General features: G+C 37.9%; 1 protein-coding gene across 1 annotated transcript in view; it reads right to left on the bottom strand.

Moving 5' to 3' along the window:
• The window catches only part of Dock3 (dedicator of cytokinesis 3), a 328,616-nt gene that overhangs the window by 167,881 nt on the left and 146,674 nt on the right, over nucleotides 1-14,061 (bottom strand). The window contains exons 7-9 of the mRNA XM_051140503.1: nucleotides 13,012-13,096; nucleotides 1,154-1,195; nucleotides 393-547 (exon numbers count right to left, since the gene is read on the bottom strand). Of these exons, the coding sequence (XP_050996460.1) occupies nucleotides 393-547; nucleotides 1,154-1,195; nucleotides 13,012-13,096 (282 nt within the window). The remainder of the gene's footprint in view (nucleotides 1-392; nucleotides 548-1,153; nucleotides 1,196-13,011; nucleotides 13,097-14,061) is intronic.

Consider the following 14,061-nt stretch of genomic DNA (forward strand, 5'->3'; position numbering starts at 1 on the left):
CCAGTTGCCATGTAATAAACTTGCATATTCCCATGGTGCACTTCTGCCTTACAACAAGCCTAAAAGCAATGAAGACAGCCAAGCATGGACTGAAACCCTTAAGGCAGTGATTGAAAATAAATCTTTCCTCTTGAAAGTTGCCCAATTCAGGTATGTTGTCACAGTGATGTGAAGTTAACACAACATGGGAGAGTTTGGATGACTTCAAGGGCTACTGGGAACTGGAGCCAAAGCCCCAGCTAATAAGACAAAGTTAGTTTACCTTGTTTATCTCCTCAATATGTTTACTCTGAAAGCCAGAGCTGCCTTTGAGCCCTCCCATTCCAATAACTATAAGTAATACAAGCACAAACTTAAATATCAACCTCGCCAGAACCTTCCAGGGCTCTCACCTGATCTGCTTGCCTTCTCTCATGTCATACAGAGAAAAGAAGACGTCGCTATCTTCCCCAATGGTATTATAGGTAAAACTCTTTAGGTTGAAGAAGAAATGATGTGGCACTGGCATCCGGCAGGTTTCCCCGTGGCGTGGGCGCATTGTATCTACCTAGTGAGGAAAGTAAAGCATTGTGATTTATATTTTAATTGCTCATTATATTCATCATTAAGAAATAAAAATAAATTACAAACTCATTGTACGGACAAAAGGAATTATTAAATAGGTAGGATTGAAGATGGTTTCTCTGGCAATATGGACTACTACAGCAGACTTAGATGGAGCTGGGCAAGCATCTCATGTACTAGATTTAAACTGTTAGGTAGTGATAGCTACCATTCTAGATATAATTTTATACTTTTCCAAATGGATTCTGTTCAGTTCCACAGTCTACTTACTTTTAACTGTGCCTAAATAAATTTGCAGAGAAGAATGGAGACTGACCAAGCTGCTTAGAGGTCAAAGTTTCTTAGAACGAAGGTGTAATACTATCAAAGTTTTAGGGAGGCAAATATGAGCTAAAAACAATAATATGCATGCTATGCAAGTGTCATAAAGAAAACCCATATTTTGTATATGTCCTAAAAAATTTACAAAGGAGGACACCCCGCCCCCAAATGTGAATGGTGTCTGTCATTTCTTGGTGTTTTCATGTGTGTGATCTCTTAAAAGAAAGAGCTGAAGGAAAAAACTGGGAAGTTTAAGGAAGCCACTTACTTGGGATGTGCTCTGCTGCACACTCTGTCGGCTAGATAAATGCTACAGAAAGAAAGAAATACAGAAGAGTCACTCTATGGTAAAGGAAACTAACTCTTATTAAGTACCCATCTGACTTATTCAGTCTACTATGCCTTTTATTGTCATGATCTCATTTAAATAAGTGTTATTCATACTTGGTAGAGGCAACAGTAAAGGACCGGCTTACTGAAGGTCACACAACAAGAGGTGGTATCATCTGTATGAAAACCCCAAGCCTCTTTATTCCTGAGTAATAGCCAAACCACACATAGGTGGATGCTTGTTACTAGATTTCTGATTTGGCAGTATCTTTCACATTGTATAATTTTCTGTGCTGTTGGATGCAGTTTCTTCAGGCTTTCCATAATGGGGCCCTTTAACAAAATCTCCCCAACACCTCTCTATGATGTTCCTTTATCACTAGCTGAAGCTATAAGATGCAAATCACAATTTGAGCTCTATCACACAGACTGTGACCTTCTTGTTGAGAAACTCATTTTAAGTACTTTGAAACAGCAGAGATCTAGCAATCCCTAATAACAACTGCTAGACAGTGAAATCAGCATTACTTCTCTGATCACGTATTAAAAGCTTTTTTTTTTTGGACAGTAAGTGGTAGGAATGTGAAAGGACAGGTGAACAACTACTAATTAAAGGTTGTGTGTGTGCAAATCTAGCATCACAATTCCAGGCTTAGAACCTCTGAAAAGCTGAAAGGAAGATATGGGAAATAGGAAGGCTGTTGGAAACAGAAATGGTGACTCTTTAAGTTCTGGCCCCGTGTTGGCTCTGTGGCAACATACAGGGTCTGAGACTCCAGAGGAGCACACAAGCTTTAGAATGAGGCTGTAAAGGAAGCAGCCCCCAAGAGGTGGAACCAGTGTATCCAGAATGCAATGCTGGGGTGGGCATCAGGACCTGGGGTGTTTCTTCTCAGCTTCTAAGTCCTTTTAAAAATTGTAGTCTCTTCATGTTTCTAGCTAGGCTTGGCATGCATGTTACAGTTCTGAGCCAGAAACACATCAACCACTTGGCCCAAATCAAACCAAGCAGGAACTGGAACACGATGTAGGTGAGGAGGGTCAGCAACAACCTCACTGCTCAGGACCTCTTCCCCCACACATAGGTTGCAAGATTAAAACAAAACAAACAAAAAGCAACCCAAGCTTTCCAGTAGAGATTTTCTTCAACAATAAAACTAAGACAAGAGCTTGTCTCATCAGGTGTGTGTGCATGTGCATGTATGTGAATAAGCCAGAAGTCAGGGTTGAATATCTTTAATTGCTCTCCATCTTAATTTTTGAGACAGGGCTCTCAAGGAACTTAAAACTACCAATTCGCTAAGCTTGCTATCCAAGGAATTCCAGGGATCCCAGAGGAAGTTCTTTTGGTGCTCAAATTACATAGTGGGAATCGTTCTTATATTATTAGTTAGGAACTTAATTACAGAAGTTTGATTGTGGTTTTGAATCTTGACTCATGTCTACTAGATGGGTATTTTCTCATCTATAAGTTGTATGTAAAAATTTGTGCTTTAATCTTCATAGAAGTTTATGTGGATTAACTCAATATAGTAGCAATCATATTGTAAATGGATTAACTTTTCAGGAAAATGACCCCATTGCCCCTGCTGAGGAGTTCCAGCAGCAGAGCTGCTTCAAGTTTTGCCTCTGGGCTCCCCCTACATCTTTCCCTGGGTACCTCCCTTCAGCTCTTCAGCTCCTCTGGGTGCTACCAGATGTGGTCAGTGAAACGGGGGGGGGGGGGGCTCAGAAAGTCAGGCTGTGCTGTTGCCTCTCTACATTTCTGGAGAGCAACATCTCAGGATTCCAGAGCAGCTGAGGCTAAATTTCCAAAGCCCTGGGGCCTGAGATCAGACTCCTCTAGAAACTAAGACGCTGACAGACATACTTGTGAGGCAGGAACTATCAAGGATTTGCTTACCCTGTCTTGGCAGAGTTTGGCCGTCAACTCTGCCTGCATCCAAGCTTGCCTTTTTTCGGGGGAGGGGCAGAATTTTGTCTGTGGTAGAAACAAGGACATTTTGCCCAGTGGCTTCTTTGCCTCAAATAATGTCTGTCAGCTATATTGGGCCAGAAGGCTGAAGATGATGCTCCAACATTATAGAGAGCTTTGGGTGACTGTTCAGGTAGCAAACTGCCTCTGTCACCTTCTCATTTGAGAAGCTGCTAACCTGCACTCCCTTTATACTCAGGTAATTAATTTTATTCTTTCTCAAGTCTCTGATGGGGTTGAAGACCAGGTAGCTCAGTTTTACAACAAAGCTTAGTTGTTTGAGGGTTAAGATGTTTTTAGGGCTAATACATGTCTTAAATTGATAATTAGAAGATATGATAGATATTAATTTACATTTAGAATTTTAGACACACCAAAACAGGAAAGATGCTTTCTTCAAGGCTGCCAAATACAAATAACCAAAACACTAAGAATGTAACATTTATATAGTTCCTGGTTGTTTCATAGTTCTTCTTGTTATAGGTTGTTTATTGTACATATGTGTAATATAAATATACATGTAAAAAATAAAAATATTTAATAAAAAAAAAGAAAAGAAACTAAGAAGCTGAAGCCACAGAGAAAGCAGGAGCACCCCAGTTAAGGCTGCTGCTGACAGGAAACTCAGTGGGAAGGAGATGTTTCCAACTAGAGCTAGTCTGTGAGCTCCAGGGTCATCTCTGTGGCAACAATGTATAAACTAGTCATTTCCCTGAAGGCACCAAGCTTTGTATGGTTTGGTACTGTCAGTCAGGGACCAGGACCAGGAATCTGAGCCCTTAGTATAAGTTCATAGTTTAGTAAGGAAAACTGCTCAGTTTGTGTAAACCACTTAAGGCATGAATTAACAGGTCCTCCCTCCACACCTCTCTGTCAGACTGGCAGTTCCAGCCTCTGTCACAACTACCATCTCCAGGCCCTGGGTGGATTCATGCTATTTTTAGGTGAAAAGTCTGAACAAAACCCCACCAATCCCTAAGCTACCCCAAGCTCGGGACTTGAAATACCACCAGTCCTCACTCTGGAAATCTCTACCCTAGAAAGTTCTGCCCCCTTTTAAAAATTTCTATATAAAGGCTGTATGTGCTCAGTTCCTTGCTGTCCTCTCCTGGGAGCAGAGACAGCCACTCCTGGATTTGTCCCTCCAATAAATCTCTTTTCAGAGATTTGCTTCCTGGTGTAACTCTCATCAGAAGAAGCCATGAAGGAGCAGGGCTGAGGCTCCTGAGCTCCTGAGCTCAGCTGGGGATACCCTCCCGTGTGAGTTCCAACTTCTCTCTTGAGAAGGCCTCCTCTCAAAGCTTCCTGGGCTTTCATGCCTTGGGATACCCCTCCCCACCTCAGAGCTGGGATACCTTCCCAGGCTTTTGAATTGTGGGTTTCCTGGATACCTTCCCATCTGGGCAGGAAGGCCAACAGTACCTATCATATTGTATGAGGATAATTGTAATTACAGTTAGTATTCTTATTATTCTTAGTTGGTATTATTCTTAAAAGCTGGTATTACTCTTACAGGGGAAAAAGTCATTCATGTTTAAAAGTAAATTCTGTCCAAGAACATCATGACATCACAAACATTTGGTGCCTGGTACTAGTAAATTCTTAATCATTGTTTCTATCCCGCTTTCTTTTTGTGCCTAAAAGTATGTAGCAGAACTCATTTGGTGCTTCTCATAGCTTAGATAAGAATTATTATTGTAATGAATTAATTTCATCCACAAATACTACAATAACTAATTAAAATTAAATAACTTAAATGTCATAATTATTTATATTATTAGCAACATTAGATAATTACTATTGATTATTAATGTCTACTCCTGGAACTGTATATTCCCATGATACATATTAAAGTAATAAAATCAAGTCTCTAAGCTGGGCAAATTATTAATAAAATGTATATTACACAAAGGAAAACATATAAAATTGGTTTTAAAACACTTTAAGGGTTGGCTACAGCACTTATCTAGTCTGAACAAGGCTCTGGGCTTAATCTCGGACAGTGAAAAAACAAACTTTACAAACCAACCAGGCTTCAAAAAACTCAGGTTTTCTATGGTTCCTTGATCATATGTCACTATCATATGTTTGCTTGCTTTCAAGATAGGTTTTGTCAGTGTAGGCCTGGTTGTCCTGAAACTCGCTTTGTAGGCCAGGCTGTCTTCGAACCCGGAGATCTACCTTTCTCTTTTGCTTGCTCTTGGGACCACATGGATGTTCAGGGGCTGTGCAGAACTGGTCCTGCTCCTCACTGGCTGTGGCACTCTGGAAATCTAGCCCCACCTGTCACTGGCAGCAGCACTCAGGAGAGCAGGCTCTGTGCCTCAACTAGGCATTACAGTGGAATTAGACATAGTGGCAAAAGTGTGGGTGATCCAGCCCCAAGAGCGTGAGTGTAGGAAACCTGACCCCACCACTAGTCTATTGTGGGGTAGTATGGGGGAAGAGGTGATGTCCCCAACTCTCACCAATTACAGCACTCAGGAAAGTGGGCCCTGCACCTCCCCTGGTGGGAGAGGTGGGAGAGCTGGCCCCACCACTGCCCTGAGGTCCGTGGGTGTGGGTGATGCTCTCCCCAACACATTGGTACCTGAACCAGTCAGAAGACTTAGCCCTGGGGTCATGAGAGCAGGTGAGCTGGTCTTGATGGCAAAGGCACAGGTGAGTTATCCCCAAGCGTGTGAAAGCAGGAGAGCTGTCCCAGCTCCTCACAAGCTGCAGCACTAGGGAGAACAAGCCTTGACAGGGGAACACAGTAGAGCCAGCTCTGGAGGTGTGGGCATGAGAGCAGGAGAGCTGACCTTGCCTCCTGCCAATGGCAGAATTGGGTGGCCTAGCTGGAGCAGTACTGGAAAACTCAACCTGGTGGTGAGGGTAAGGGAAAGCCAGGGCACTGACTAGCTCAGTTGCCACCCAGGCCCAGATCCAGGGCACTGAGTTGGCCCAAAATCTATACCATCTGTGAACAGTTAAGACATGTGAAAGGGCCAGTCCTGCTGATCCAAAGTTGCAGGATCTCTATGACACAGGGCAACAACAGAATAACCGGGAGGAGTTTCGATGAGGATCCAATATTGATGCTGTCACAGAAGCCACAGAACCCGAACCAGATCAATGACTCATTGCAATAAACATTTGCAAGTGAAGATTTGTGGATAGAGGGATACACTATGGGACACACTATGACATACTACAGTTTTCATGACGAAATGTTTTATATGCTTTTTGTTGTTGTTTGCTTGTGTTTTTTAATTGAGGGGGGGGGGAGCTGCAAGGGTGAAGGGTGGTTATGAGGGCATAGGAAGATGAGCAGGTCTGGTGTGCATGATATGAAGCTCACAAAGAATAAAGTTTTTAAAAATGAAGGCATGCATAGACTACACTACTACTTCTGTCTATTTTCCTCCAATACAGATGTTTTCAGTCCTTTAAAATCCCTAGTCCATTTAGTCTATCAGATCTACCAATATGAAAACAAAACTATACATCATTGAACATAGTATTAAGCTGTACACACTGGGGACTGTGTTAAGAATTGTGAATCTGGGCTGGAAAGATGGCTCAGAGGTTAAGAGCACTGACTGCTCTCCCAGAGGTCCTGAGTTCAATTCCCAGCAACCACATGGTGGCTCACAACCATCTATAATGAGATCTGATGGCCTCTTCTCGCCTGCAGATGTACATGTAGACCACTGTATAAATAATAAATAAATAAATCTGTAAAAAAGAATTGTGAAAAAAAGAATTGTGAATCTTAATAATATAAACGTATATGTAAAAAAAATATTTTTAAAAATTGCAAAAAAAAAATTGTGAACCTTACAAGAAAATGTAAGATCAATGAAATCTAAATTTTGATAAATAGTAGTCAAGTGATTAATTCAAGAAATGAGAGAACATTTATACACTAAATACTAATTACAATTTTAAAATAAGGGCTTTATTTTGAAATATATTAATTAGTATAAAAGGAAATAGAATAACAGAATTCCAAATTAAAACAATATTGGGTAAAAAGGGTAAGAATAAAGCAAGGGCTACAATGTATTGAGTGACACGCCAGAGGCTGCCACAATTTGCCTATTCTGTAATTTCCACCTGTATCCATTTCATAAACATCAACACAAATTCCTTGTTGTTAGTCTTTAAAAATGCTTTAACAACTTCTACACAGTTGGCTTTCTGTTACTAACAATGGGTTTATACTTGTTGATGAAAGATGAAAAAGATATACAAGGACTTTCTTCAAATAGTAAAAAATATAAACTGTGTATTTACAATTTCATTAATAATTATTGTCCAACACTTGCAACTGGGGCTTGATTTTTTTCTAATGAAAAAGACAATGCACTAAATACAACATAAATTATATTTAGAAAGGTGCTTTTTATTTTATTTTTTTTGAAAGGTGCTTTTTAAAGAAAACATTTAACAAAGAGTACTAAAATTAGAAAGTTTCATGCCTAGATTTTATAATCTCTAATTTTATTTAAATTTTAATATAAAGACTTTTTGGACCTCATTGATAACTTAATTACTAATTTATTTTTTATAAAATATTTGGGTTTTTAATTTTATTAGTTATTATTTATGTATATAGGTGTTTTGCCTATATATGTGTGTGTACCTGGTACCTGTGGCCAGAAAATGGTGCCAAATCCCCCAGGGCTGATGTTACAGATATTTGTTAGTTGCCATGTGGGTGCTGGGAACCAAACCCAGAAAAAAGTATCCAATACACATTTCTCCAGCTCTCCAAAAGATTTATTTCTTGATTGAGGGGTGGGGTTGAGAGACAGAGAGACTGTGTGTGTACGTGTGTGTGTATGTAGGCCAGAAGAGGGCATCAGATCATCTGTGACTGGAGTTACAGGCAGTTGTATGCTGCCTGACAAGGGTACTGAGAACAGAACTTGGCACTTCTGCAAGAGCAGTAAAGTATGTCTGCTTATACACATCAGACCCAAATTATTCACATTTCTGTATAGTAGCTAACATAAAACCCCTAAGAGGTGATTTTGTAAATTCTCAACCAGTTTTTCTTCATTATAGCTAATACTTTTCTGTTGGCTTGTTTATTTCTATTTTCAAGACAGTCTCACTATTTATTCTCTGGCTCTCATGTAGATCACGCTGACCTTCAACTCACAGAGCTCCATTTGTCTCTGCCTCCCAAGTACTGGGGTTAAAGGTTTGCACCATTGTCCTCAGCTTATTGTATAGCTGATTCTCTCAATTGTCAAAGACAAATATACAACACAGGAGAAAAATAGAATAGAAAGTAAAAGGCTTGAATTTAAGCTTTTAGGATACATTAGTATTTTGACAAAAAAAAAAATCACTAAAGGTAAAGCATATATTTTAAAAGCTAAATGTCTTTAATGGTTTGCAATAAAAATTATTAGTTTTCCCCCATCTGTCCTGCTCCACAGAGATAAGCAGTGTTAACTCCTTTTTTTTCTCTAGAACTTATTAAATACTTCTAAATGTTATATTTATACTGTTCTCTCTTTACCAACTTTTGTAGTTATCTAATGGCTTTTTATCATGGCAGCTTAAGATTTAAGCTCTTGTTTACATCTTCCTTTCATCTGTCTTCCTCTCAAAACTTTTAGCTGAAACTGCTCATAATATTATATCCTAAACATTGTTCATTGCTAAATAAGTCAATACATGTCAATTATTTCTTTTGTTTTATATTTTTATCATGGGTATAATTATTTTTCTTTATAGTCATTCTTTGTTATACAGAAATTTATTCTAAGTCTTCACAGATATCAAAACCTGTAAGGTGGATACAAGCCTACACACATTCTGCTTTTTAAATCATCTCCCAACTGCTTAAAATATCAGATATAATGTGAATATCATATAATAAGAAGCTATACCACCATGTTTAGAAATATCTCCTTGCTTGGGTTTTTATGGACTAGACACAACCTAGCATTATCTGAGAAGAGGAAACTACAGTTGAGTAAATGCTTCTAGAAGATTGGCCTGTAGGCAAGCCTATGGAACATCTTCTTAATTAGTGATTGATGTGAGAAGGACCATCCCATTGTGGGTGGTGCCATCCCTGGTTGTGTTTCAAACAGATATAACTTTTTCCTGAATATTTTCTTTTAGAAGTTAGTAAAATCCTCAGATTTGGAACCCATAAATAAGAGATTACCAATTATAAGTGGTCTTTCCTTATGCCCTCCAGTAGCTCTATAAAATACCTTTTAATTGAATGATCTAGAAAACAAAGGCCATCAAATATCCAGTTTTTCTTCTGCAGATAACCTTCCTGGTTACTTTCTGCTCATCTAATGTGGACCAGTTCTCAATAGTTATTCTCTTAGATACATTTACAAATGTTACCTTGGGACTTCCCTAGACTGATCATAACAATTCTTTGCCCATTTCATTTGGGGCCAGGTTTCATTTGCAGGGCACATAATACCTTTGTCTCCTCCTTTCCCTCCCTCCTTGACCCCTTGTCTACTCTTTCATTTTGATGGAATAATTTACTCTTCAATACTATCTTTTAAAGGGCCACTTACACACTCTCTCTCTCTCTCTCTCTCTCTCTCTCTCTCTCTCTCTCTCTCTCTCTCTCTCTCTCCTTTGTGTCTTATTTTTCCTTCTGGAAGTCCATTAATCCCATTATATTGAGATTAAATCTCTCATTTTTGTAGCTTTTCTCTCCTACTTTTATCCTCTTAAGATTTCTTTTTATTATTTTAAAATATGTGTAGGCCTAGGCATCTACATAAAGAAAGATGTATGTGAGTGAAGGTGACTGTAGAGGCCAGAGGCATCAAATCTCTGGGGACTAGAGTTACAGACCATTAGGAGCCACCTTGGTGGGTGCTAGAAACAAAAGTTAAATCCTCTAAAGAAGCAGTAAGTGCTCTTAATCACTGAGCCATAATCTACCACATCCTTTTTCATCTTATTTTGATGTTCTGTTTTCAAAATAATGTCCTCTTCTGTTATAATTATTATTGCTATATATATGTATTATATATGTATGTATGTATGTATGTATGTATGTATGTATGTATCCATCCCTATTGGGTCTTGTTACTGTTGCCCATATATACTTGAGCACAGAGATAACCTCTTGGGCATGGGCAACATATTAGAGGGCTCAGTTCTCACTTTCTCAATGGCCATCAATCACCTGTAGCTCCTAAAGAGGGGTAGAACTTTGAGTTCTTTACTCAATCATGCTGGGATGTTGACTTTTATGGTCTTGTAGGTTTGTACAAGTAACCATAGCTGTTGAAAGCTCACAGAGCAACATCCTTGTCATGTTTAAAAGACACCATTTCAAAGTAGTTCTCCCTGTTCTCTGACTCTTACAATCTTTTCACACCATTATCCACAATAATCCCTGGGCCCTGGGCATAGGAGTTGTGTTTTGCTATTCGTGTCCCATTTGAGGATGGGCCAGGGAGATTGTCTTTTCCTTCTATACCATATTTATTCTAATGATCTTGCGTTTCTGTTTTGTTTTGTGTTTGGTTTTTTGGGGGACATGGTTTCTCTGTGTAGCCTTGGCTGTCCTGGAACTCACTTTGTAGACCAGGCTGGCCTCCAACTCATAGAGATCCACCTACTTCTGCCTCCTGCGTGCTGAGACTAAAGGTGTGTGCCATCACACCTGGCTTGGTTTAGATTTTTTTGAAGTTGTGTAGAACACAATACTCTTTTTGTACTTGCTTCTCCTTTCTCTTTGTAGACAACAATAACTGTTTCCTCCTGCCTGAATCTTCTATACATTACTTGCTATGTTCTCTAACTTTTATGTGGATTTTTGTTTGTTGGTTCATGCATGGCTATCTAAAAATGTTATGTGGGATCTATCATCACACTGAGTTTCACTATAGAAAGTTTTGAAAAAGAAAGTAATCCTCTTGTCCAGCTTAAACACAGATATTTTTTCTGATGACTCTAAATTGTTATAACGAAGCTGTAATTCTGAATCACAGACTTTAAATACCTTTTTTTTTAAAGCTTAGAAGACACACTAAATGAAGCAAAATATCTAGTATTCTTGGCTCCCTACTGCTTTCCTCAAAATCTGATTCTTCTATACAGTTCCTCATTGTACTTTTGCCATCACAGGAGCCATTGTTCTCCAATCTATCACTTTCCTGTAGCGATGCATACCATTTCAGTTTGGCTCTAGTGCCAAAGTATATTCAATATCCAACAATTTCTTACCACTTCTACTGTCCTGGCTCTAGCCTAAAGAACCGAAATTAAGATCTCTTATTTAAAAGACTTTGCTGTGGTTTCATTTTATGATCTAAAGAACTTACCACGTCACTATCATGTTCTATCAAACCTCTGGAGAGAATTTAATTTGGGACCTTCAAAGCTCTTTACAGTTCAGCTCCTGATTCATTCATTCTTAGCCAAAATTAACCTCACATTTTTCTGGAACCATGATTTCCTTAGGTTTTGTGCCATTTTGGAAGTCCTCTCCCTACCTTTCCAATCCCTGGAATACTAATCAGTGACTCTAATAACATCAACATGAACCTTACTTATGCTGTGTAGCAATACAATGGCAATTTTGTGACCTATACACGAGACTAGAGCTTCTAACATAGGCTCATGATTGCAGGCACTGGGAATACTCTCCACTAATCAGTACTATGTTCCTGAAAAGTGTGTCATTTTTCTTAAAGGTTTCTAAAACTTGCAGTTTTCATCATATATTCTCAATCACTATAAACTCTTCAAAGTGAAGTGCCTTAGTCTGAATTTCTTGCCTTACATTTCTACTGTATTTTACATCACAATGTTGCTTTTTGAAATCTATCATACAGCATGTAAAATATAGTTGTGGTTATCAATCAACCCAGTAGATTTTTAAAATTAAAATGGTTACTTTGATCTATTAACCATTTACTTTGTGCTCAAAATGTTATACATACTTAGTTACAATGTCTTATTCCTATAATTATCATATGCTTTAGGTATTATACAGCAATACACAGTGTATTGCTAAAAGTGTTTAAATATGGTTAACTATGCCACACAACTACTGAATAATATGACAAGGTTTAAAGCTTATCATTTTTATTGATTATCCTTACTTTAGTCTGAGTTTACAATTCAATCTGATAACTAGAAAAAAACCACATTAATTAGAGTTCAATTTTACTTGTCTAATATACTTAATAATATATTAGATAATAATATAAAAATAGTAATTTAAATATTTTATAATAACTAACATATATCTAGAATCTATCAGATATTTATAGGCTTTGTCATCCACAATGTTTATCCTGAGAATGGAAACCCTTGTATGTTAAGGAACTTTAGTTCCCTCCATTTTCTAATTGCTTTTAGCCCATGTATAAGCATTTTGAGTACAGTGATTGAGAGCAGGACTCTGAATATGCTTCTTAACAATAGCATGTATCTAGAAAGATCAGGTATATTATTTTCAGATTCAATCACCTTTTTCCCAATCACTATTTCAACTAACAACTAGTTCTTTGCAACTTTAACCATCTTTTCATTATAAAAAGGCAAGATGGGGTATATAATGTTATTAACTACAGAAAGTGGCAGAAAAGCCAGCAGAGAAGAATTAACAGAGAATGACCCCTAAAAAGTATAGTGAGCTTAACATCTCTGCTTTGTATTTCCATTTACAAAGTGTGACATCAGAAAAAGACTATGGAGACAGAAGCAAAAGGTCAGTTTTTTAAAATGTTGCTTTAAAACATAACCATAATCTACAACATTATCATGGAAAAAAGAGGAGAAAAATGAGGGGTGAAGAAACAATCCATCCCTTATTAAGATCTTACCATTTTATAGAGATCCGAGACACTAATCTGGTCTGAATCCACTACTTCAAAGTCCTTCCGAGGTACCAAGTCCAGGCCCAAATGCCTAATAAAGAGAAAGACCACTCTCAGAATTGCAAGTCCTCAGATTACTCACCTCTCTAATGAACTGGAAACTATACCTGTCATGATTTTGTAGACAGAGCTTCGGCCACTGCCCTAGAAGGGACATGCCTTTATCTAGTAACATCTAATTGTGTTCACTTTGGGGAAAGTAAACTAAACAAAGGATTTTCAGACATAATTCTAGTTACCAAGCAGTTCCACTAGTAATTATAAAAAGCTTTTGCTCAGTATGTTTATAACAGTACTTTATTTCATTAAGACTACTTTTTGTTAGGCAAATAATAAGCCATTTTTATTTCTCTATTTCTCCCACCATACCAATATGTTCACAGTTCAATTATACATTATTTTCATTAAAAGAAAAAAATCAATACATAAAAATCATGTCTCAGCACTCAGCATGGTAGTGAACACCTTTAATCTCAGATTTCAAAAGCAGAGGCAGGTAGACCTCTGTGAATTCAAGGCTAGTCTGGGTCACAAAGCAAGTTCCAGAACAGCCAGGACTAAATATACAGTGAGACTCTGTCTCAACAAAACAAAGCAAAAAAATCTACATGTCCTAAAAATGTGTTTTAGTTGCTTATTGTTTCCAATCTAATATTAATATTGGTAAGTCCTGAACACATATAAGCTGCAATGTCTTTAACATTAGACAGAGGGACAGGGAATACTACTATTCAAGCAAGATAATTCAGAAGATATAGTATAATTGTGGACAGAAAAAAAAAAAGAAATGATGATAATTTTCAGTTGGTTATGTGTTAGCATTAAACAGTGGAAAGAACTCCAGACACAATTTATAGTCAATATATGTTAGTCCCCATCTCACAGTCTAAGATACTAGCTCTAAACCTGAATATCAATGAGGTTAGAGGGGTGTGGACCTATGAATTAAATTGTGACACTAGACTGGAGAAGATCATATTTTTTTCTAAAGAAAAA

Source organism: Acomys russatus, chromosome 32 (genome assembly GCF_903995435.1).
Source record: "Acomys russatus chromosome 32, mAcoRus1.1, whole genome shotgun sequence".
Lineage (NCBI taxonomy): Eukaryota > Metazoa > Chordata > Mammalia > Rodentia > Muridae > Acomys > Acomys russatus.